General features: G+C 40.6%; 2 protein-coding genes across 2 annotated transcripts in view; one reads left to right on the top strand and one right to left on the bottom strand.

Moving 5' to 3' along the window:
* Positions 1-5,904, bottom strand: part of LOC134753164 (putative zinc finger protein 66) — an 82,239-nt gene extending 76,335 nt beyond the window's left edge. The window contains exons 1-5 of the mRNA XM_063688959.1: positions 5,654-5,904; positions 4,361-4,486; positions 2,471-3,061; positions 1,154-1,288; positions 272-399 (exon numbers count right to left, since the gene is read on the bottom strand). Coding sequence (XP_063545029.1) covers positions 272-399; positions 1,154-1,288; positions 2,471-3,061; positions 4,361-4,486; positions 5,654-5,791 — 1,118 coding nt within the window. The 5' untranslated portion in view covers positions 5,792-5,904. The remainder of the gene's footprint in view (positions 1-271; positions 400-1,153; positions 1,289-2,470; positions 3,062-4,360; positions 4,487-5,653) is intronic.
* Positions 5,905-6,396: 492 nt separating this feature from the next.
* Positions 6,397-22,335, top strand: LOC134753011 (zinc finger protein 11-like). The gene is made up of 12 exons (XM_063688772.1): positions 6,397-6,655; positions 7,941-8,069; positions 8,684-9,313; positions 10,320-10,454; positions 10,722-10,849; positions 11,005-11,079; positions 12,611-12,740; positions 12,991-13,191; positions 14,096-15,076; positions 17,275-17,376; positions 19,792-19,890; positions 22,132-22,335. The coding sequence occupies exons 1-12, from the start codon at positions 6,518-6,520 to the stop codon at positions 22,309-22,311; spliced, it is 2,928 nt and encodes a 975-aa protein (XP_063544842.1). The 5' UTR covers positions 6,397-6,517; the 3' UTR covers positions 22,312-22,335.
* The last annotated feature ends 708 nt before the right edge of the window (positions 22,336-23,043 follow it).

Here is a 23,043-nt window from a genome sequence, read left to right as displayed (position 1 = left end):
ATTTCGCAAGCATATGGGCAATACTATACACCTGAGAAGTCTGTGCTCTAAAATAAGTACAAATGACAGCTTATAAGATTACTTGCCCTTATTCTGTAGGCGAAGCTGTACTCCTCTACCAGGTGAGTTGCTTCGTAAGCATACGGCGCATATTTCGCAGACGTAAGATAAACTCATACGCCTGAGATGAATGCTGCGTTCGGTTACTACGATGGAAATGGCGCTGGTAACTGTCCATTGCGTGTGTCCTTCGGTTAATATGACAACTAACCTGGTTCTGGAGACGAAGCTGCACTCCTTGCAGAAAAACTTGAGGCGGTGCATGTCCTGGTGCGTGTGCCGTATGCTTTGCTTCGTAAAGCGCACTTTACATATTTCGCAGGGGAAATTTCCTGCGCTCTGAAAAAAACAGCTTTCAAAAATATTGCCTAATAAAAGTAATAAAATAATGTAATTAATACAATAATTTGCTCATGGCGCGAGCACTTCAGGTTTAAGAGTCCGCAGCAAGTTCGGCCGAATTTTACCTTCCCATTTTAAAACTACGAGTTGGATTGTAATGAAACTTTGCACATACAATGAGATGAGGTATATCTATGCATGTAATTAGTTTATATTGCTCCAGCATATAAAAAAAACGAAATAGAGCAAAAACAATTTTTGTATGAAAAACTTAAAATTCGCTGTATTTTTGTAACTATGGTATCTGAATCTGAAGCTACATAAACGAATTACAGACATAGATATACCTTATCCTATTGTAAGTACAAAGTTTCAGAGCAATCTAGCTAGTCGTTTTAAAATGAGAGCGTAACTACGTTTGTATGGAGAACCAAGCTTGCTGCGGACTTAAGCCACAAAATAAGTAATAGTATTATCATACAGAACGGCCACGCACTGCCACGCCCCGACTCGAATTACCTCGCCCCGCGACAGAAATCTGGCGGACTTCTGACGTACTCTCAGTACTATTTTTAAGCAACTTACTAACACAATGACGCATGACGCGTGTACAGACGTGCCGTTCACACATAGAATCGCAAGTGATTTTTGATGTATAGCGTGTCCGCCCTGTGCTTAAGCTCCTTGTGATTGTGAGTAAGGTTTGCGTAAAATTATCCAATAGCATTTATTTATTGTGATTTTAACTGACCGGGCTGTGCCTGGTGCGGTGGTTGTTGTAGGCCTCCTCGGCCACAAAGCCCTTCCCGCAGTCTTCACACTGGAACGCGGACTCCTGGTAGTTGGCAGACTCCTTTCGCATTGCGATCTCTTCCAGTTGATCTTCCTACATGTAAAAAAGATAAAGTAAACTATATATGGCGCCACTACCTTTGGCCTACTCTCGTATAGATGGCGTTGACGGTTTCGTTTGTTATTTAACAATTTTAATGCATATCAGTGAAAAAACATGGGTGAAAATCATATGAAATAATTAATGCAAATAGAAAAAACATTTATCCATATTTAAATACATTTTATCGTATTTTTATAAATCTTCATTTTTAGTTTTAAAGTGTGTCGATAGATGGCAGTGAATTTACTGTGGTTACAAAATTTACTATGACAGTACCGCTCTATCCTATTATATCCTCTTTGTCACTACTTTCCGTATTTTCGATATAAGGGTCCAAGTAACCACTTATTTTGATATAAGGGTCCAAGTACTCAATCTATACATAATTAAAAACTCATATAATACGTTTTACTCCACCTTCCATACTAATAATTTATTGTTAAGTAAGGAAACTGATGTATAATCTGAGCACTCTAAGCTTATTTCTCTATTAGCAATAAGTTATTGTGTTTAGTCTAGAAAAACATCGTGAGCTGAGTTTGACAGCTGAACTAGATGGTTAAACACTATATTTAAATGAATGGGTAATTGTATTTTATGGCGTAATTCATAAACGCTTGTCAAGTCTAACAAGTTTTGTTTGTTCTTATCCGTTATTTTGACATTATTTTGTGTTTGTTAGAGAGAGACAAAATTAGTGGTTGTAAGAGGTTGACTAAAGTGGTTAGACTGCACATTTTCGACTGTGTGCTGGTCAAAAATCGTGGATAGAAAATTCGGTTGTGCTGTATAGAGCAGAAAAGTTCTAAAAAAAGATAATTAAAAATTCGTTCAGGATCCTTATCAAGTTATCAAAAACAGACAAGAGGTGAATAACCCCTTGAGAATTCATTAACCTTATCTAAATCTTTCCGACACTGAGCCTTTCGGGCATTCTCGGCTCCGTTCGGCTCAGCATTGCTACGAGCAATTATTAGGGTTGGCACAACTTGACGTCCCTAGCTATGCGTGCACGACCACAGATAAGATGACTTGAATTTTGACAGCCCTAAATAGCCAAAAGAGATAGTGACATAAATTAGAAAGAGACATCATGATTTGTCCCTGAATCGCTGTCAAACTTCGGTTTTGTAGGAAGTTTCTTTTCTGTACTTATTCTGTGATCTTACTAACCTTGCTTAAAGTGACGACATGAACCGAATACATGTTTTCAAACGCGGCCATCGCAAATTCTGGCAAATAACCGTTAGCTGGATTCCTCCTCTTTATCTTCAACTCTTTCACCGGCTTCTCTTTCACTTGCTTAACTTTCACCGGTTTATCTTTTTTCTTCTTAACTACCTTTTTAGCTTTAGCTTTCACTTTTCCTTTCTTCAGACTTTTAGCTATATTTTCTAAGCTTATATCATCATTATCATCATCAATGTCCACACTGTCTACACCATCGTCCGCACCATCATCAAAATCTACATCTATTTCAGTTTTAATCTTTTTCTTTGAACCCTTCCTTTTTCTTTTATTTGTATCATTGTCATCTATGTCGGTAACAACAAACACTTGTTCCAATTTGTCCTCATTGACCTCGACTTCTATCTTGAAGTCGGTTTTCTTGCTGTCATCTGTGATGTCGATATCGGGTTCGTTTTTGATGTCCTCAGGGGGTTTGACGTCAATGCACTCGATAGTTTGTACCGGGTTGACAGTCAAGTTTGGGAGGAGTTTGTGTGATGCGCGATCTATCGTGCGGATGTAGTCTGTGTCCAGCTAAAAGAAAATTATAGTGTTTTTAAATATCTATGAACTAATTCCGGAAGACGTAGTTTCAGCACAAAATGTGAACCAGTTTAAAAATAAATTAGACAAGCATAACACTACATCTAATACTCGTTCATGATAACTATATATCTTTATGATTACTGGATACAGGCCATATCAGTTGCCATAACTGCCTGCCTGCTTATTAAATAATAATAATAATAATAATAATAATAAATAACGATAACGTGTACAACATTGTTATGGCAGGTGTCCGGACCTCTCAGCAATAGCCCAATCTTTTGACCAGCCAAACTTCAACACCATAACCGGCACTCTTTTCCACTGTTTTTATAATAGCCCCTACGCCTGTTGGAACCGATTTACGGGTATCTATTTGTACCCGTGAACGGGTTCCAGCAGGCGTTCTACATGACATTAAAGCTCTCCAAGGGGCCTCTACGTGTTGGATTTATATCCCCACGCAAGCCTATCAAAAGACCGGGATGCATAGGCCCGTGATATCCAAGGAGATACAAATAATAATAATAATAATTGTGTCAATGGCGTACGATGTAAAGGCCACTGACTTATTGTCCCTATTCATAGATAATGTGACAATCAGTGAAAAAACGAAATTTGTCATTCCTGTGATCAATAGTTATAATTTTGTGTGCATAATGCATATATAGTTGTGCTTGCACACAGCACAAAAAGATCAAATACGGCGTTCTCTGAACAAAGGATTTCCTTTGGCAGAATTAATCTTTGTTCCTGGTGGCTGGGTGGAAATACTGGAAATACATCTTGTTAGAAGTGAAGCCTCCTAGATTTTTGATACAGGTTTTTTCAGTGTTGGCGACGTTTGAGGTTAATAATTGTTTAAGTTTGGGTTCTAAGTCAAGTTCGGTATCATTTTCAGTTACATCATATATTTCATCTAAATCGGTTCAGCGGTTATTGATTCCCCATACAAACTGCAACCTCCCTTTTCTTTTAAGGGTTTTTTCAGATAAAAAGTATGCTATGTTCTTTCCCAGGACTCAAACTATATCTATACCAAATTGTAACTAAATTGGTCCAGCGATTTAAGCGTGAAGAGGAATTTAAAAAAAGTTTTTCTTAGAGCATTAAATAATATATATCAAGATAAAGTTGAGAGCCCGCTCCCTGATGCTGCTTGGAGTTGAGACACAACTGAACACGGACGCAATTGCTGCGAAAGGCCTCGCAGCGCAGCAGCGCCGCGCTGCAGAAGGTACAGTGGCACATCCTTGTACACCTGCTGGTTGTAAAATGTACACCAACCTCTCCCTGATGCTGCTTGGAGTTGAGACACAGCTGGGCGCGGACGCACTTGCTGCGAAAGGTCTCGCAGCGGAGCAACGCCGCGCTGCAGAAGGTGCACAGGTGCTGCGGCCCGTCCTTGTACACCTGCGATCATTGAGTGGTTGTATTAGACGCGCGAATAACCTCATCTCAGCATAAGACTATTTATATGTAGCTTAATCGATTAATTTTACTGTATAGTAATTTGATGTTATTTATTGACTGACTTGTAAATTGGCTTTATAAAATAAATGACTATGACTATGACTAGGACACCACCGCTCCAGCCTCAGTGGCTTTGACTATTGCAAAGAAACAGTTTTAAATGATTCACGTTTAGTTTCACTAGACTTATATTGACCGGGATATAGACCGTGATTACCTTTTGTATTATTGGTCTATATCCCAGTCAATATAAGTCTATTGCAAAGAAAGTTTAAGAGTCAAAAGAATATAGTTGCTGCTAAACAAAGTTACACTCCCAATTTACATTTTAAATAGACTAGACAAACTATGCTAACTGTGCTAAGTGAACTATGATTTAGACGTACCAGCATCACCTGCCTGTCTAAAATAAAATAATAATAATGTTGTTCAATATTTGCGCTATGGAATGTCTAATTTAGCTAGAATCCTAAATGGCATGACAATCACGGAGCGTGACTAGACATAGAAAAAAGAGTGAGTGAGAGGGAGGGAGTGGGGGTGGGAGGGGGGGGGGGGGGGTTAGTATCAGCAATTGTAGTTCAAAGAAAATAGAGCAAGTGGAGGTTACAATTACAACACACATTCTTAATCTGTCTTATGTGCAATAAAGTGTTAACATACATACATACATACAACATTATTTCTCCCTCTTTTTTCTATGTACAGTCACGCTCCGTGATTGTCATGCCATTTAGGGTTCTAGCTAAATTAGACATTCCATAGCGCAAGTATTGAACAACCAGTTTAGCAGTTTCTTCTGTTTCTTTTTTTTTTTGTATATGCGTGTATGTGTGTAGTTTGGTGGCAACTTCATTGATTCATGTATTAATTAATGTTACCTGTAAGAATTATTGTACTGTTTGTGCCCAAATAAACATTAAATTAAAACATATAGCGTCGGCTAGGACCCACAACAAAAGCCTTATTGAGTTTATTGTGGAACTAGCTAGGTCAATCTATGTAAAATTGTGCTGTACCTACTTTAAAATTTATTGATTTATATTAAGATCATGCACTCCTTATAATAACCTTATAAAATATTTAATAATCGTAGCTAATACTTACAAAAGCCCCTGAGATGCGATAAAAGGCTTCGGCGAGTCTATATTCATGGATGTTGTAGAGTCTCGTGTCGGTGACAAGACAGGCGCGGCAGCATAATAACGACTCATGGCTGCGGGACAAATCTTGTATCATATCCATTTTTCTACTTAATATAAGCTAAATAAATCCAAGGAACAGATTTGTTTTCTTATTTCTCGCAGCCAACATTTACAAAAGAGGAAATAAAACGATAATTAGACTGCATACAATACAACACATATAAAACATTACACCTATTTTATTGATGTCAATGACAAATTGACAGATGCATTGCGTTCGGAAACTTATTTAAGCTGACAATAATAATCCTTGATAATAATGCTCGGCGTCTATTTATCATGCTATTTATATTTTTTATTCCATGTGTTAAGGGCCCCTCCACACTCATGCGCGATTCACGGCGCGAAACCGCGAACGCGCGTGTGGAGTCTAGTTCGCTAATCAGCGAAATCGACTCCACACTCGCGTTCGAGGTTTCGCACCGCGTAGTCTGGAGCGGGCTTTAAATCTGGCAAGCTAATTAGCAAATAATGATATTTGATAGATTTTATATTGTTTTATATATTGGCTTAATCAAGATTTCACATCGCTCGGCCAGACTGTTCAATCGTCAGTTCTCAAAAACAATTTTCGAACGAATGAAATTTGACAGCACAATGACAGCCCTCGCTCGAGTCGATGCTATTGTATTGACTATGGCACTATACATATAATAATTTGCAAATAGTTTATAGCATTTTAAGTGCGAAAACCTAGTAAATTAAGCAGACTGTTTATTTTAATTTCAGTATTCATGTTTGCTTTAAGTCAAACTAGTATTACATCATGGATATAACACCAAATGAATTGTCAAATCGTGATAATTTGTTATGCTGCCGCGCCTGTCTGTCCACCGAACGGAGACTGTTCAATATCCATGAATCCAAGCTTACCGACGCCTTTTCTTACATCTCAGGGACTCCTGTAAGTATGAACTGCCAGTTATGAATGTTGTTTAATGTGTAAAGAGACCAAATGTCTAGGAAAGAACTAGAATTGCAGGGTTTTTTGTGGTAACAGCTACGTAATAAAATTGTTATTAATCTTGTATTCATAGTGTAACAACAACTACACTGCAAACTATGAATTCATTACACAGAATTTGATATTAAACTGACATTCTTAAATATGTAGTAATATAAATAATATAAAAACTAAAATTGCTATCAATTCTGATTTTGGAAACCAATTTCGTAAACTCACGTAACTTTAGTCCACAACTTACAACTATGGTCCAAAGTCAAGTTCCAATTAAATATGTATAAGTAATTTTCAAATCGTGTTGGTTTGACGTCCGGTCTGGCCTAGTGGGTAGTGACCCTGCCTGTGAAGCCGATGGTCCTGGGTTCGAATCCCGGTAAGGGCATTTATTTGTGTTATGAGCACAGATATTTGCTCCTGAGTCATGGGTGTTTTCTATGTATTTAAGTATTTATATATTATATATATTGTTGTCTGAGTGCCCATAACACAAGCCTCCTTGGGCTTACCGTGGGACTTAGTCAATCTGTGTAAGAATGTCCTATAATATTTATTTATTTATATAATATAGAAAAAGCATTATTATTATCTCGGAGAAGACTCGCTAAAGTTGACATCAACAACTTCTACTACCCGCACTTGATCTTCTTTATCAGCTTGAACATTTTGCGCACTAGGGATGTTACTCTGTTGACACACAACACTAACAATATTCGATTTATTGACTGTCATAATGTCATTATTTGTTGCTAACATTTACTAAGGATTAGAATCCATGTGGATGTAGATGATGTTTAATAATGTGTAGAAATCACAGATTTAATAAATACGCTAGATGACGCAAATATCGCGATTTGTATTGAAACTAAGCGTGCCGACTTTTTCATACAAAATTTACGCATAACATAATTTTAAAATTACTTACCTGTGATAGGAAATATGTCCTTGCCTTTGGGTGCTCGCAATTTTTGGGCTGTTGCAGTTAATTATCACGCAACGAGGCATTTTTTAAGTTTTCACGGACGTCCGGCTGCAACAACTGACGCGGGTGGTCTGTCAAGAGCAACGGTCAACCTCGACGCTTGGTCGGGGCTCGGACACGCGAAGTAGATGCATTTGCGTCATCTATGGTATATTTATATCTGTGGTAGAAATTGTGAAAGTTTAAATCAGTGTAATGACAGCAAATATTGGTTACAGCGATTAATTTATGTTATTCCTCCTCCAGGTGTACCAAGACTATCTCCCTCAGTTCCTGTGCACTTTCTGCCGTGCCTTGCTGATCAAATGTGCTTCCTTCAGAGAGATATGTCTTCGTACACAGCACACCCTCATGCCGGAGCAATACAAGCAAGGGGTAATGTTATAAAGTGTATTAAATAATCTAATTTAAGCTGATATAATTTACTCCATCCGTTTAAATTATTTTTATCAAGTTACTAGTTTTACTAATAGTTGAAACCAAAAAAAAAAATTTTCTGTTTTGGTATGATCTGAAATAGAATGAAAAATTACAATACTTCATAGACTTTTTTTAAGTTTTCTACTCTGCAGGTTCCACATAAAATTATATTGTTTTGGTCACTAAAATATCGATATTAATTTAACAACAGATCACTAAACTACACTCTCATATTGAATGATGGCCGCTATAGGGACGTGCGCGTTGGAGGGTTGCCATCTTGTGGCCTGAATCGGAATAATAAACGTTTTCTTGTGCATAGTAGGTTCTGCCATCTTACATTTATCGAGTTGAATAGCTGTCACATAGTTATATTTGTGTCTACATCCCTTTTGCTTTACGACTTAACGATTTGCCATGATGGATGGAAACTTCAACTTCAAAGGTTGCTGTCAATGTCGTTTATACATAATGCGGATTTGACCTGACCGCTCACCGCAGAACGCATCTAGTGTGGCAAAACCTTTAACATGTCACATTTTGGGTATTTTTTTTTGTTTTTTTTACAGGTGAATACAGAGTATATCCGCAGCACACCCTCTCATAGCATCTACAACCTAACTATAACTCAATTAGAACCTCAAGAATGCCTAGACACGGCACCCTCTCTATCTGACGTAGACATAAAAGTTGAACCAGACATAGACATCGTTGACATAGACAGTATTATAAAGAATGATCTGAAAATAGAATTAGAAAAAGAAGAAATTAATGATAAAGATAAAGATATAATTTTTATAAAAGATGTTGAAAGCACTAAAAAGAAAAAGAGGAAAAGGTCTACAGGTAAGAAGAATAATAAATCAGAAGATGACTATGATGAACTAGATGATAGAGATGATGACAGTATTGTCAGTTTAGAGGATAAAAAAGACCTATATATGGAACTTGAAGATATTAATGATGTAGATGATGATAATGTATATAGAAAAAATGGTAAATCTAAAGTGAAGAAAAAAGAAAGAAAAGGAAAGAAGGCTGTTGCAGTTAAAAATAATAAAAACAAAGTTGTTCGCCCAAAAGAGGTTACAAAGAGGACAGGAGCGAAATATCCCAGGGATCCCACAAATGATATGCCACTGTTCGATTTTGATAAGTTTGAGAAATTACACGCAGTACAAATTGTTACTTTGAGCAAGGTAAGAATAAGTATATTTGATATACAGTGTAAACTATATATAGCGATACTCAAGGGACCAAACGTTTTTTGACGCTATAGAGTTTTCCTTATAGAGAGACAAATTAATATTAAAGTAAAGCAACTATAGGCAACACATGTCGACGTTATAGGGAGTGAATCGCAGGGTTCGAAAGGATAAATCAATGATAGTTATCTTGATAATTATCGTGATTTTTATGCCTGATAATTATCGATATGATAATAACCTAAAATTTACGAAGATTCTAAGACAAGATTTTAAAATTTACTAAAGAATTCAAAGAAAATAAATTATCCGATTGTTGCGGCTCCTACCAATGGAGGGGAAGTGGGGACCATACACCGCTAAACCAGTTGGCCCATCTTCCCCTCCCCCCGTCGCCTATAGACGCCTAGCGAGCCACTAGGCTCTGAGATACACGCTCGTGTGCGCGTCATACACGCAATATATTTGTCTCATACATACAATCTATCTTTGATACAATTAACTTTAAGTACCTTTGTGGAACCAGAATTAGAAGCTTTTTAAGTATCTGCGATTTTTATTTAATACTCAAGGCTCCAAGCTTGAACACCGATATATATCGAATAATGGGGTTGGCCGGTCAAAATATTTAGCAGATGGCGATTGGCGCCAGCATAGCTTGCCCTGTCAATCCCTAGAATTGTGTCAAATTTTTGTTTTTTTAATGCCCTGGATGCCAGCCCTTTAAGCCAAATCTCATAGAAAAAGGGACAAGCTATGATGGCGCCATCTCTGCAAACCTTTGACAGTTGCCAACCCCATTATCGCGATAATTATCAAGGACTATAATTATCTGGATAATTTCGAACCCTGGTGAGTGACGTTATATGGAGATTACACTGTAATCACAGAAAACCCCAGAAAATAAAGGGGTGGTCTGTGATACAGACAGACGCGGGGGGGACTTTGTTTTATAAGATGTATATATGTTGCCCTGTTAGCTTTATATCTGTGTGTGTAGGAGGAGCAGCTGGAAGAGATCGCTTCGCGCAAGAAGTCCCGCAACTTCCTGGAGTCCCGGTTCCGGTGCGAGGACTGCGGGAAAGGCTTCGACGCGGAGGCCGCCTACAACAACCACCTACTGCGGCATAGCCTTGTGAGTTAATACAACAATTTAACACTTTCACCGCCACAGACGGCTGTGGCCGTCATCGGAGTCTTACCAAGGGCGCCAACGACGGCCACAGCCGTCAGCTTCGCCAATGCAATGGGGACTTACGCGGGACTCTGTAAGGTTCAATTTCGCTTAATCTTCAATAGCTATAGGGTATTTTACTGTATTTAAAATAAAATACTACCTTCTACTCGTGATTTCGTCTGGGTCATTAAGGGCACTTTAGAAGAACATGTTTGTTGATTTTAGAGCATGGGCCAGCATCCCTGTGAGATCTGTTCCGTTCGCTTCAAGCTGAAGTGCCGTCGCCAGCAGCACCAGGACCTGCATCGGCTCAAGTTCCTCTGCAAGGAGTGCAGTTTCGTCTCCAGAACCAGGTTAAATAAGTAATTTGTATTCTATAACACAGATTTCTCAGGTGTACAAGTTTCCACATACACCTGCGAAAGCTGCAGCATGCGAAATCCTGAGGAAAATGCGAGCTTGGTATTTCGGGCCTGGTTATTTGACCTAACCTGTATATATTTTTCAGGAGTCAAGCAAAAAGACATAACGCAATGCACGCAGGCAAAACTTACGAGTGCCAACACTGCGGGAAGACGTTTAAGTAAGTCTGTTTATTGTATAATAACCTCGTAAGGCCCAATGTGCATTACAATGTACACTCTGTTTCAATCTAATTTGAACCTTACACTAACTGAATTAAGTAGCATTTCTTTTGTTTCATTGTTTTCTAAATCAAACGAAAGTCACCCTAATCTTCTATACAACAAGGTTCAAATTAAAAATAGGGAAACTTTGTATGGTGGGCCTTACGAGGATAATACCACAGAATAAGTAATAGTACTACCGTACAGAAAAGAAACTTCATACAAAACCGAAGTTTGACAGCGATTTCGGAACGAATCATACTGTCCCTTTCTTATGTACATTACTATCCCTTTCAGCTATTTAGGGTTGTCAAAATTCAGGTTATTATCTTATCTGTGGTCGTACACGCAAACGGACGTCAAGTTGTGCCAACCCTAATAATTGCTCGGAGCAATGCTGAGCCGAACGAAGCCGAAAATGCCCGAACGCTCTAGTTTCCTACCCCTGATAATACATAAATTAATCTCTAGCCGCCCAGACATTGATGTCTGGCCAAGATATATGGAATTTTGATACGTCAAAATATATTTTTTAAAATATAATGGAATAGGAGACCTTTTTGTAGGCCTCTGGGCGGTTAGAGGTAATCCCAAAAACAATGAATGAATACTGATTTTTTGCGTCCCATGACTTGGGCAAGGGTTGCATCCGCTCGGGACGTACACCCCAGGCCAAAAGTATGGAAACAAGCTTGTATTTCAATAGAAAAGTGTGATCTTTTAAGCGGTGAATTTTCATACTACTCATTGACAATTTGGTAAAAATAATAATAGAACATTTTAAAAGTAAATTAATCTGGCTGTGATAGTTGCCAATTCAACATTTTGTCATGTAATTAAAGGGTAGGGTTTTTTTAGCTTTTTGACAATATTTTAGGATGTTTTGATATTAAGCGTGTTTTTTCTTTTGGGTTTGCATGAGATATTAAAGAAAGCAACGTTGTTACCATACTTTTGGCCTGGGGTGTATTAAAGTGCCAAAAGAGCCTCTACGTGTTTTCTTCAGGTCCTTATGCATATGAAGCATAACCCTTCTCTGATGGAAAGCCACATTTTTGTAATGTATGTATGTACACATGTTTGGGTTGTAAGTTCCACCGTAGCGTCAAAACTACTTGTAATGTTTGTATTGGAAATGGCCCGCCTGGGGTTTTTTTTAATTAATATGTTTTATATTTTTTTACAGACATTGAAAATAATCGAGGCTGTTTTTTTTTACGAAAATCCAGTACTCTATATATAAGGTTTAAAGAAATGGAATTTGCTTTCGTAAAAACGGGACCCTATTACTAAGACTCCGCTGTCCGTCTGTCTGTCTGTCACCAGGCTGTATATCATGAACCGTGATAGCTAGACAGTTGAAATTTTCACAGATGATGTATTTCTGTTGCCTCTATAACAACAAATACTCAAAAAGTACGGAACCCTCGGTGCGCGAGTCCGACTGGCACTTGGCCGGTTTTTTACTATGTAATTTCTCCCTGTCAGGATGAGTTCGACGTACCTGACGCACGTGCGGCGCGCGCACGCCGCGCTGAACGTGGCGTGTGACGTGTGTGGAGAGACCTTTGTAGGGGAAAAGGGGCTCAAGCTTCACAAGAAGAGGACGCACTCTGAGGTAAAGTAACAAAATGCCCGATGATAAGCAATTAGAGTTAGACCAAGAAAAGTCTGCAGCGATTTTGTTATAGCATACGCAGTGCAAGTGTTATTTTAAACGTCAATCTTCTATGAACGGCGACGGCTTTCTACGAACTTCTATAGGCGTGTGCTATCAAAATCGCTGCAGACTTTTGTTGGCCTAACTCTAGGCGATTTGTCTGCTCATTTGCTACATATCATAAAAAAATCTTAATGAATTGTTTCAGAACATGCCGCTAAGGCTCAAATGCCCTATCTGCTCAGCTAACTTCTACAGCTTAGAAGCGCTGAACACACACACAGACACGGCCGGCGAGCACACAGACCTGCGGCCGTGCGAGCAGTGCGGCGAGAACTGTGCGAGCGAGGACGCGCTACAGGAACATGTTGGAGAGATGCATCCGTCGGAATTACGTCGGTGTGAAGAGGTACCTTTTACTTTCAGGAGCAAGAAATAGTTATGCAAGGCTACAAAGTGGTTATTTGGCGTGAGTGTTGAAATTGAAAGCTGAGCGGGCGAAGGAATCTGAGATTGATTGATAGATTCCTGAGCGTAGCGAGGCTTTCAAGACACGAGACGAGACACCAAATAATTTTGCAGCAGTGCGGAACACACAACTTTTCTCGTCACTACAGCGAGCGAGGAAAATGCGAGATGCAAGAAAAAAAACAATAAAAATATAAAAATAATCAAATTTAATTTTGCCCTCTATTTAACATATCAAATTTAAGACATAACACACTCAAATCCAAACAAAATAAACAAGAGAAAAGCACACATATTCGTCGTGTTCGTAATACAAATGACTTTTGCACGCTAGCGGATAAAATAGACTTTTGCACGCAGATTTCGCGCTATAAACTGAGGTTTTCCGATCGAGTGAGGTGAAAAACTTTTTTTTTTACAACACCAGCTCGTAAAGGCTCTCTTATTACTTCAAAAACTGATGAGGAAGTTGCATTTTATCCACAAGAGTGGCAAAGTAATCTGATGCAATCTGGTGCGGGACCACTGCAATTTCAATGTCTCCTCTTAGGGTTCCGTACCCAAAGGGTAAAAACGGGTCCCTATTACTAAGACTCCGCTGTCTGTCTGTCACCAAGCTGTATCTCACGTCGTGATAGCTAGATAGTTGAAATTTTCACAGATATAACAACAAATCCTAAAAACAGAATAAAATTAATATTTAAGTGGGGCTCCCATACAAAGAAACGTGATTTTATGCCGTTTTTTGCGTAATGGTACGGAACCCTTCGTGCGCGAGTCCGACTCGCATTTGGCCGGTTTTTTTCATGTCAATAAAGAAAATTTTCTCTATTTTATGTACACAGTGCGGACTGACGTTTCCCTCTGCGGCCTCCTACGACACCCACCACCGTCGCAAGCACCTGCAGCGCTACAAGGACGGACGGAATGTTCAGCGCAAGCGCCGCGTCCCCCGCGTCCCGCCTCCCCGCGGGCAGTTCGTGTGCGAGCAGTGCGGACGTATACTGCCGGTATGTACTGTCTCACTCTATCATACACCTGCAGCGCTACAAGGACGGACAGAATGTTCAGCGCAAGCGCCGCGTCCCCCGCGTCCCGCCGCCCCGCGGACAGTTCGTGTGCGAGCAGTGCGGACGTATACTGCCGGTATGTACTGTCTCACTCTATCATACACCTGCAGCGCTACAAGGACGGACAGAATGTTCAGCGCAAGCGCCGCGTCCCCCGCGTCCCGCCGCCCCGCGGACAGTTCGTGTGCGAGCAGTGCGGACGTATACTGCCGGTATGTACTGTCTCACTCTATCATACACCTGCAGCGCTACAAGGACGGACAGAATGTTCAGCGCAAGCGCCGCGTCCCCCGCGTCCCGCCGCCCCGCGGACAGTTCGTGTGCGAGCAGTGCGGACGTATACTGCCGGTATGTACTGTCTCACTCTATCATACACCTGCAGCGCTACAAGGACGGACAGAATGTTCAGCGCAAGCGCCGCGTCCCCCGCGTCCCGCCGCCCCGCGGACAGTTCGTGTGCGAGCAGTGCGGACGTATACTGCCGGTATGTACTGTCTCACTCTATCATACACCTGCAGCGCTACAAGGACGGACAGAATGTTCAGCGCAAGCGCCGCGTCCCCCGCGTCCCGCCGCCCCGCGGACAGTTCGTGTGCGAGCAGTGCGGACGTATACTGCCGGTATGTACTGTCTCACTCTATCATACACCTGCAGCGCTACAAGGACGGACAGAATGTTCAGCGCAAGCGCCGCGTCCCCCGCGTCCCGCCTCCCCGCGGGCAGTTCGTGTGCGAGCAGTGCGGACGTATACTGCCGGTATGTACTGTCTCACTCTATCATACACCTGCAGCGCTACAAGGACGGACAGAATGTTCAGCGCAAGCGCCGCGTCCCCCGCGTCCCGCCGCCCCGCGGACAGTTCGTGTGCGAGCAGTGCGGACGTATACTGCCGGTATGTACTGTCTCACTCTATCATACACCTGCAGCGCTACAAGGACGGACAGAATGTTCAGCGCAAGCGCCGCGTCCCCCGCGTCCCGCCGCCCCGCGGACAGTTCGTGTGCGAGCAGTGCGGACGTATACTGCCGGTATGTACTGTCTCACTCTATCATACACCTGCAGCGCTACAAGGACGGACAGAATGTTCAGCGCAAGCGCCGCGTCCCCCGCGTCCCGCCGCCCCGCGGACAGTTCGTGTGCGAGCAGTGCGGACGTATACTGCCGGTATGTACTGTCTCACTCTATCATACACCTGCAGCGCTACAAGGACGGACAGAATGTTCAGCGCAAGCGCCGCGTCCCCCGCGTCCCGCCGCCCCGCGGACAGTTCGTGTGCGAGCAGTGCGGACGTATACTGCCGGTATGTACTGTCTCACTCTATCATACACCTGCAGCGCTACAAGGACGGACAGAATGTTCAGCGCAAGCGCCGCGTCCCCCGCGTCCCGCCGCCCCGCGGACAGTTCGTGTGCGAGCAGTGCGGACGTATACTGCCGGTATGTACTGTCTCACTCTATCATACACCTGCAGCGCTACAAGGACGGACAGAATGTTCAGCGCAAGCGCCGCGTCCCCCGCGTCCCGCCTCCCCGCGGACAGTTCGTGTGCGAGCAGTGCGGACGTATACTGCCGGTACGTACACTACCGCTCAAAAGTATTTAGGCACCCGCAATTTTCACCATACAATTGTATACAAAGAATATTTTCGAAATCATACTGTTCGATCGCAGGCAAATAACTCTCTTACATGTTGGATAGAATTTTTATTTAGGTAAATATATTGAGCCTCAAATTGTTGCCAAAGACATCCTTTAATATTTCGAGTTTACTTTATGCAACGAACAAGAAATGCCGCGCTGCGATAGGACTTTACAGCCATCAACGGCGATGCAGGACCCCATAAACCCACAAGCGCCGCAACAAGCATCTACAACAGATGATGTGGCCAATGATGAAATTGTTGCCAAAGACATCCTTTAATATTTCGAGTTTACTTTATGCAACGAACAAGAAATGCCGCGCTGCGATAGGACTTTACAGCCATCAACGGCGATGCAGGACCCCATAAACCCACAAGCGCCGCAACAAGCATCTACAACAGATGATGTGGCCAATGATGAAATTGTTGCCAAAGACATCCTTTAATATTTCGAGTTTACTTTATGCAACGAACAAGAAATGCCGCGCTGCGATAGGACTTTACAGCCATCAACGGCGATGCAGGACCCCATAAACCCACAAGCGCCGCAACAAGCATCTACAACAGATGATGTGGCCAATGATGAAATTGTTGCCAAAGACATCCTTTAATATTTCGAGTTTACTTTATGCAACGAACAAGAAATGCCGCGCTGCGATAGGACTTTACAGCCATCAACGGCGATGCAGGACCCCATAAACCCACAAGCGCCGCAACAAGCATCTACAACAGATGATGTGGCCAATGATGAAATTGTTGCCAAAGACATCCTTTAATATTTCGAGTTTACTTTATGCAACGATTTAAAAAACCCTTATGTACTAGTTCATACAAAATAAAACGATTGTCGATTTTGTACTGGAAAACGATTTATGGATTTTTTTACGTTTCGAACGAAACGTCACGTTCGAAACGTCAGGCTATGGATGGTATAGAAAGGATGCCAATCTCTTATGGCAGAATTGTTGCAAAAGTGACCGCTTTCAGCTTTAAATAATAGTTCCTAATCTCTCCGGTGGCGCTAGTTAGGCTCTGGGACACGAGTATAACATGAACCATATAAGGCAACAAATAACCCGACCAAATTACGTAGGTTGTTTTTGGTAGTATTTCGGTGTATGGTGGCGCCGCCTAATTACTGTTTTTTGATGGACACTTTTCATACATAGAGATTTGGCTCCTTTATAAAGTCTCCATGCGTCAGGCCATAAATAAACGTAAGTTTGTACGCGATCAGGTCCCGTGTTAGTTTTAAAATAATTTCTTTTCTATTTTTATTATACTCTGTCTATTTAATATGTGATCGTTGCGCCAGAACGCGACGCTGCTCCGGTACCACCAGCGCACGCATCAAGACGTGAAGCCTTACGCCTGCACAGAGTGCCCGAAGACCTTCGCCCTAAAATCCTCCTTAAACGTAAGCATATGTAGTAGTGACCCTGCCTGTGAAGCCGATGGTCCTGGGTTCGAATCCCGGTAAGGGCATTTATTTGTGTGATGAACACAGATATTTGTTCCTGAGTCATGGATGTTTTCTATGTATTTAGGTATTATAGGTATACTGATTTAATATCTTGTCTTTTTATTAATTATATAACAATTCAAGTCTTGGAGACCCTTTACATCTCTGGATAATTTGATGATCTTTTTTATTATTATATACATTTTATCTCTGACACCTGGAGACTTTTACATCTCTAAACAATGTTAGTACTTCTGTTGTTTTTTTTATTAGCTTTTTTTGTGTATTTTGACATTTCTATTTATGTAAAAAAAAAAAAAAGTAATTTTGGGTTAATTTTATTGTTTGTAAAAATTGACATGTAAAAGTGCCCCTGTGGCCTATTTGCTAAATAAATGTTTGATGTTTATTTATATATTATATATATCGTTGTCTGAGTACCCATAACACAAGCCTCCTTGGGCTTACCGTGGGACTTAGTCAATCTGTGTAAGAATGTTTATTTATTTATATTTACCTATGTAATAAAACTATGAAAACTGATTATATCGCGTATATTGACTACCAAAAAAGCGTAGTAACATAGAGTTGGCGTGTATTGCCAAGGAGAAGCGATACATACCCAAAATGCTGCGCGAGTCCATTGAGATTAAGAAATATCCAAACTTTAATAGGGAAGATGGCTTTTCTCTACCACCAGCTTGGGATCCGGTAGTCCATCTACCATCCATCTAGAAGATAAAGGAGCAAGCGAGACATAGACTGTGAGACCTTTGTGTTGGATGATGTTGGACATTCTGAGTATATATGTTTTGAAAAGATGTGTCTCGCTGAGTTTGTTGCCGGTCCCATATTGGGATATCCTCCTACAATTTAGGAGGGAATTAAATCTTCTCGGGTCCGAGGTGTAGGGTTGGAGCCGGCGTAGCTTTTATCGCGTATATATGTGCCATTTTTAATTAAAAGGGTACTTATTGTCGCTTGTCAATAAGGCGCTATTTCCATATAGCTTCAATTAACCTAAATCAACCTTATCGACAACCGACAATGTGGTACCTTTTGGTTGAAAACGTCACATATATCTTTACTTGAAAATAGGTGTATTGTATAACTAGCCTTATGAACCGGTTTTTGCATGTACAACCAGCCTTAAAGTTTATAGTCTATGATCGTTCATTATTTTTAGTATGTGGGTATTTTTGCACTTTGTAGTTTTTCTTCAGTCATCCGTTGACCACGAACGCTGTAAAGGGTTCGAAACGTCGTGATGTATTTTGAATTCAATATACGCGATATAATCCGTTTTCATAGTTTTATTTCATGAGTAACTATCGCGGTAACCGAAGACAATATTATTTATATTTATTTATTAAGCTAGTTCTACTGATAACTTATTTCAGTGGAGTAACTGTACCATGAGCTCCGTAGCAGGGGCATTCCACAAAGACGTCCAAGTACTTTATCGGAGACGTGACGCGTGTGGCAACTACCTTGATAACCTGCAGTTTATATTGTATATCGTTGAATTTAAAGCAAAGTTATTCAAATTAGAGTTTTGAATGATTCACGGTTAGTTTCACTAGACTTATATTGACCGGGATATAGACCGTGATTACCTTTTGTATTATTTGTGAGCTCCCGATATTTCGACGCAGTTACATGCATCATGTTCACGGGTGACTGAAGATAGCGGGTGGGTGTCAAAGTTGTGTAGACAGCGCTCTGTCTACCCTCATTCTTGCGCGTCGGCTGCGTTCACTTTCAACGTTACCAACGGTCGCATTCACACTTGTTGGTCCGGTCGCGTTCACACTCGTTGGTCTGTCCAAACACACTATACTCACGGTGTCACTACGCGTGTTTGATTCGGATATCACTAGTTTTTTACACAAACAAATCACGGGAGCTCACAAATAATACAAAAGGTAACCACGGTCTATATCCCGGTCAATATAAGTCTAGTGAAAGTTATTCAAACGTTATCATGCAGCTTTGCTTTTTTAGAAGTGTTAAAAACCGGCCAAGTGCGAGTCGGGTCGGACTCGCGCACGAAGAGTTACGTACGAGTACGTTTTCAAGCAAAAGGTACCACATTGTCGCTTGCCATAACGACGCTCTGACTGCACCAATCCCATCCTCGTCGCCAATGAGGTATTTTGGATAATTAAAACCACGAGAGTACGTTAACACAGCTGATGCTTTATTCCGACTGACGGTATGCATACATTATTATAGGTACCCACATATCTATACATAACAGTTTTTCGTATAAGAATACAAGCAATTTTCGTCCTTATGGTAAGCGACAATGTGGTACGTTTTGATTGAAAACGTCACATGTCACATATTATCTTTGCTATGTATATACAGTTCCACATGCGATCCCACACCGGCGAGAGGCCGTTCCAATGCCCGCTGTGCCCGCTCGCCTTCACCGTTAAGGCTAACCTCAACCGGCACCACAGGACAGTGAGTATGATTTAGATTTAGATAGATTTAGATATTTATTCTCATAATATAAAAATACAATATAAATTATCTTAGACTAATCTACACGAATTTATATTATGATCGTCAGTACATACAATTTACATTATTTGATAAATTCAAAAATACAATTTTATTACGCTATGCTTTGAGCATTTGACTACAATTATTTTGATTTGTGTTTTTTTAAGTAGTCACAAATTTATAATATAAATTATAAACTGTAATAAATGTCATATATTAAAGAAATTTATTACAGGTTACTAGTCAGTTTCTTTTTTCGAACTGTCAAACAGGGACCGGTCAACCCTTTCCGCGATAAAACCCTTTCAATGGGCGTCCCTTAAACACGGCTAACACATTGAAAGACTTTCCCTTTTGATCTGCAAACCCATTCATACCCTACCTTTGAATAACCCTTATCGAAAAGCTAACCAAAAATAAGGCTAGCCCTTAATAAGGGTTACCCTTATCTTTAAGCGCTTTTTATAAAGGTTTTCCTTTGCGTGAAAGAGACAGGATTAGAACGCCGCCGTCGATCGCTCGGATTCGAAGTAATGTGTGCTTTATGAACAAGGTAGACGACTTAAATTAGCACGCTTATATGCTAAAAGGGAAGCCCTTTATAAGGCTAACCCTTATAAGCAATATGCAAGGTGTTGGTGAGCGGATGATAAGGGTTTTGTAAGGGTACTTGGGCTACCGATTACACAAATGTGTGTACACAAATATAAGGGTTTTTAAAAGCAATGTGAAGGGTTTCGTCTGGCAAAGGGTATGGTGAGTTAAGCCTTATGCAATACCCTTATAAAACCCGGATAAGGGATAGCGGGCCGGTCCCTGCTGTCAAAACGATTTTGCTAATATGGAATTTATATGAAACACTAGCATGTGACGTCACGATCAAATTACCTACTCTTTATAGTTTTATACGGGTTTTAAAATAGAAATTGTGTCTTAAAAATAACTGCTGTCTACGTTTTCCTATCAATCTTCTGGTGTTTTATTTCATGCATGGTGTAAAATAATTTATTTTTAATACAGTCAAATACCCTATATATCAATATGTTCTTATAGCACCCGGGACCCGGGTATGTCCTTAAACTACGTCCAAAAGAGAGGTATGGGCACTGTGAATGACATCTCGCTTTGTGTGTTAGGGCACAGGACAGCGGATGTCATTCCAGATCTAGAGCAGAGCCCAACTGGGGAGGTACCTCCACCTTACAGAAAACCGCAGCCAAATAACACTAGACCCTACTCATAGTGTTGTGTTCCTGCCGGTGAGTAAGGTTGCCAGAGCTCGAGGGAGAGGAGTGTTAGGGTCGGCAACGCGCATGTAACTCCTCTGGAGTTGCAGGCGTATATAGGCTACGGAGACTGCTTAACATCAGGCGGGCCGCATGCTTGTTTGCCACCGACGAAGTATAAAAAAAAGCATGACACAATATTTTTTTGATAAAATATTATGAGAATAACAAATAATACTATTTCATTTTTAGAATTCTAATATTAATTCCAGTAAGTTCACACGTGACGAAAAACATGATGTACAACACTCATTCCATTGTCATTTAAATTAAATTTAAATTATATTTTATCATGTTTTTAAATTAATTTAAAATGTATTTTCTAATGCCTAACTTATTACATTTGTACATTAAATGTTATTATGTATAGGTACTTTAGTTCTTAGCTCTTAAATGTATTGCAATACCCTCACAGGGTTGTGTTAAGACATGTAATGATTTATGCATAAGATCTTTTGTACACACACTAAGCAAGGAATAAATGAAATGAAATTCCAAAATATAACAATGAATTACGCGTAAATTTGTCTAAAACTCACTTTGTCCAATTATATACGAGCCGTAGGCCGGATTTGGCAATCAACTTATGCATAAAGCAGACGCAATTACAGTCAGAGAAGACTAAGTTTCTTGGACTCATACTTGACAGTAATTGTAATTGGCAATGTCATATAAACGAATTATACTCGAAACTTTCAAAGTTTGTCTATCCGATACGTAGGCTGATACAGATTGCATCGGAGAAAGCGGGACTATAATGTCATATTTTGGTTACGTTCAGTAAAGTTTCAGAGCAAACTATCTACTCGTTTCAAAATGAGAGCGTAACTACGTTTGTATGGAGAACCGGGCTTGCCGGGGACCGTTAAACTAATAAATTTAAGGGCCGCTGGATTTGTTTTATTTTTTGCAGGCGCACTTGAAGCTCCACCCCCGCATCCCGTGCTCGATCTGCGGGCGCGTGTTCACCACCAACTCCTGCGTGCGCGTGCACATCAACACCGTGCACCACGGCCAGCCCGGACCCAAGCGGGACCGGCGCAAGCGCAAGAAACCTGACTCACCCTGTACGATCTCTAGTCTTACACAATAATGTAACTTGACTCGCCCTGGACGATCTCTAGTCTTACACAATAATGTAAATAAAATACATTTTGGCGAAAATTCATTGTTTTATTTTCGATTTGATTTCATGGGTCCAAGACTTGAATATAGACCGTGATTACCTTTTGTATTATTTATGAGCTCCCGAGATTTTACGCAGTTACATGCATCATGTTCACGGGTGACTGAAGAATGAAGATAGCGGGTGGGTGTCAAAGTTGTGTAGACCGCGCTCGGTCAATATAAGTCTAGTGAAACTAACCGTGAATCATTCAAAACTCTAATTACATATAATATAATAGATGATACTTATGATACTATTTTAACAAAAAAAAACGTAAAATAAATGACCACGCTACGCATTATTATCATGACTGATTACTTATTTTTTTCGCCCATTGGACAAGCTTCTAAGCCATACTGCCTTGTCATAAGTAGGAATTTTTCTTTTCAGTATTAGGCCCCATTAGCACTAGAACTTAAAAAGCGTTGCGTGTATAACGTACCCATATGTGAGAGCGAGAACGCGATATCTCTTTCTCGCTCTCACATATGGGTGAGTGTGGCGTGTATTATATTCTTTGGTGTGGCGTACTAATGTCGCGGTGCGGTGCGGTAGTCTGTTACGTAAAAGCGAAACCTACTAGATTGGTAGTTTTATTTTTGCTGAAAAGATATATGTCAAGCCCTGACACTGACAGTTTAACTTAGCTTGTCGAGT

The sequence above is a fragment of the Cydia strobilella genome, chromosome 26 (assembly GCF_947568885.1).
Source record: "Cydia strobilella chromosome 26, ilCydStro3.1, whole genome shotgun sequence".
Taxonomy (NCBI): Eukaryota; Metazoa; Arthropoda; class Insecta; order Lepidoptera; family Tortricidae; genus Cydia; species Cydia strobilella.
The sequence above is the reverse complement of the archived record's forward strand: the minus strand, read 5'-3'. Positions and strand labels throughout refer to the sequence as shown.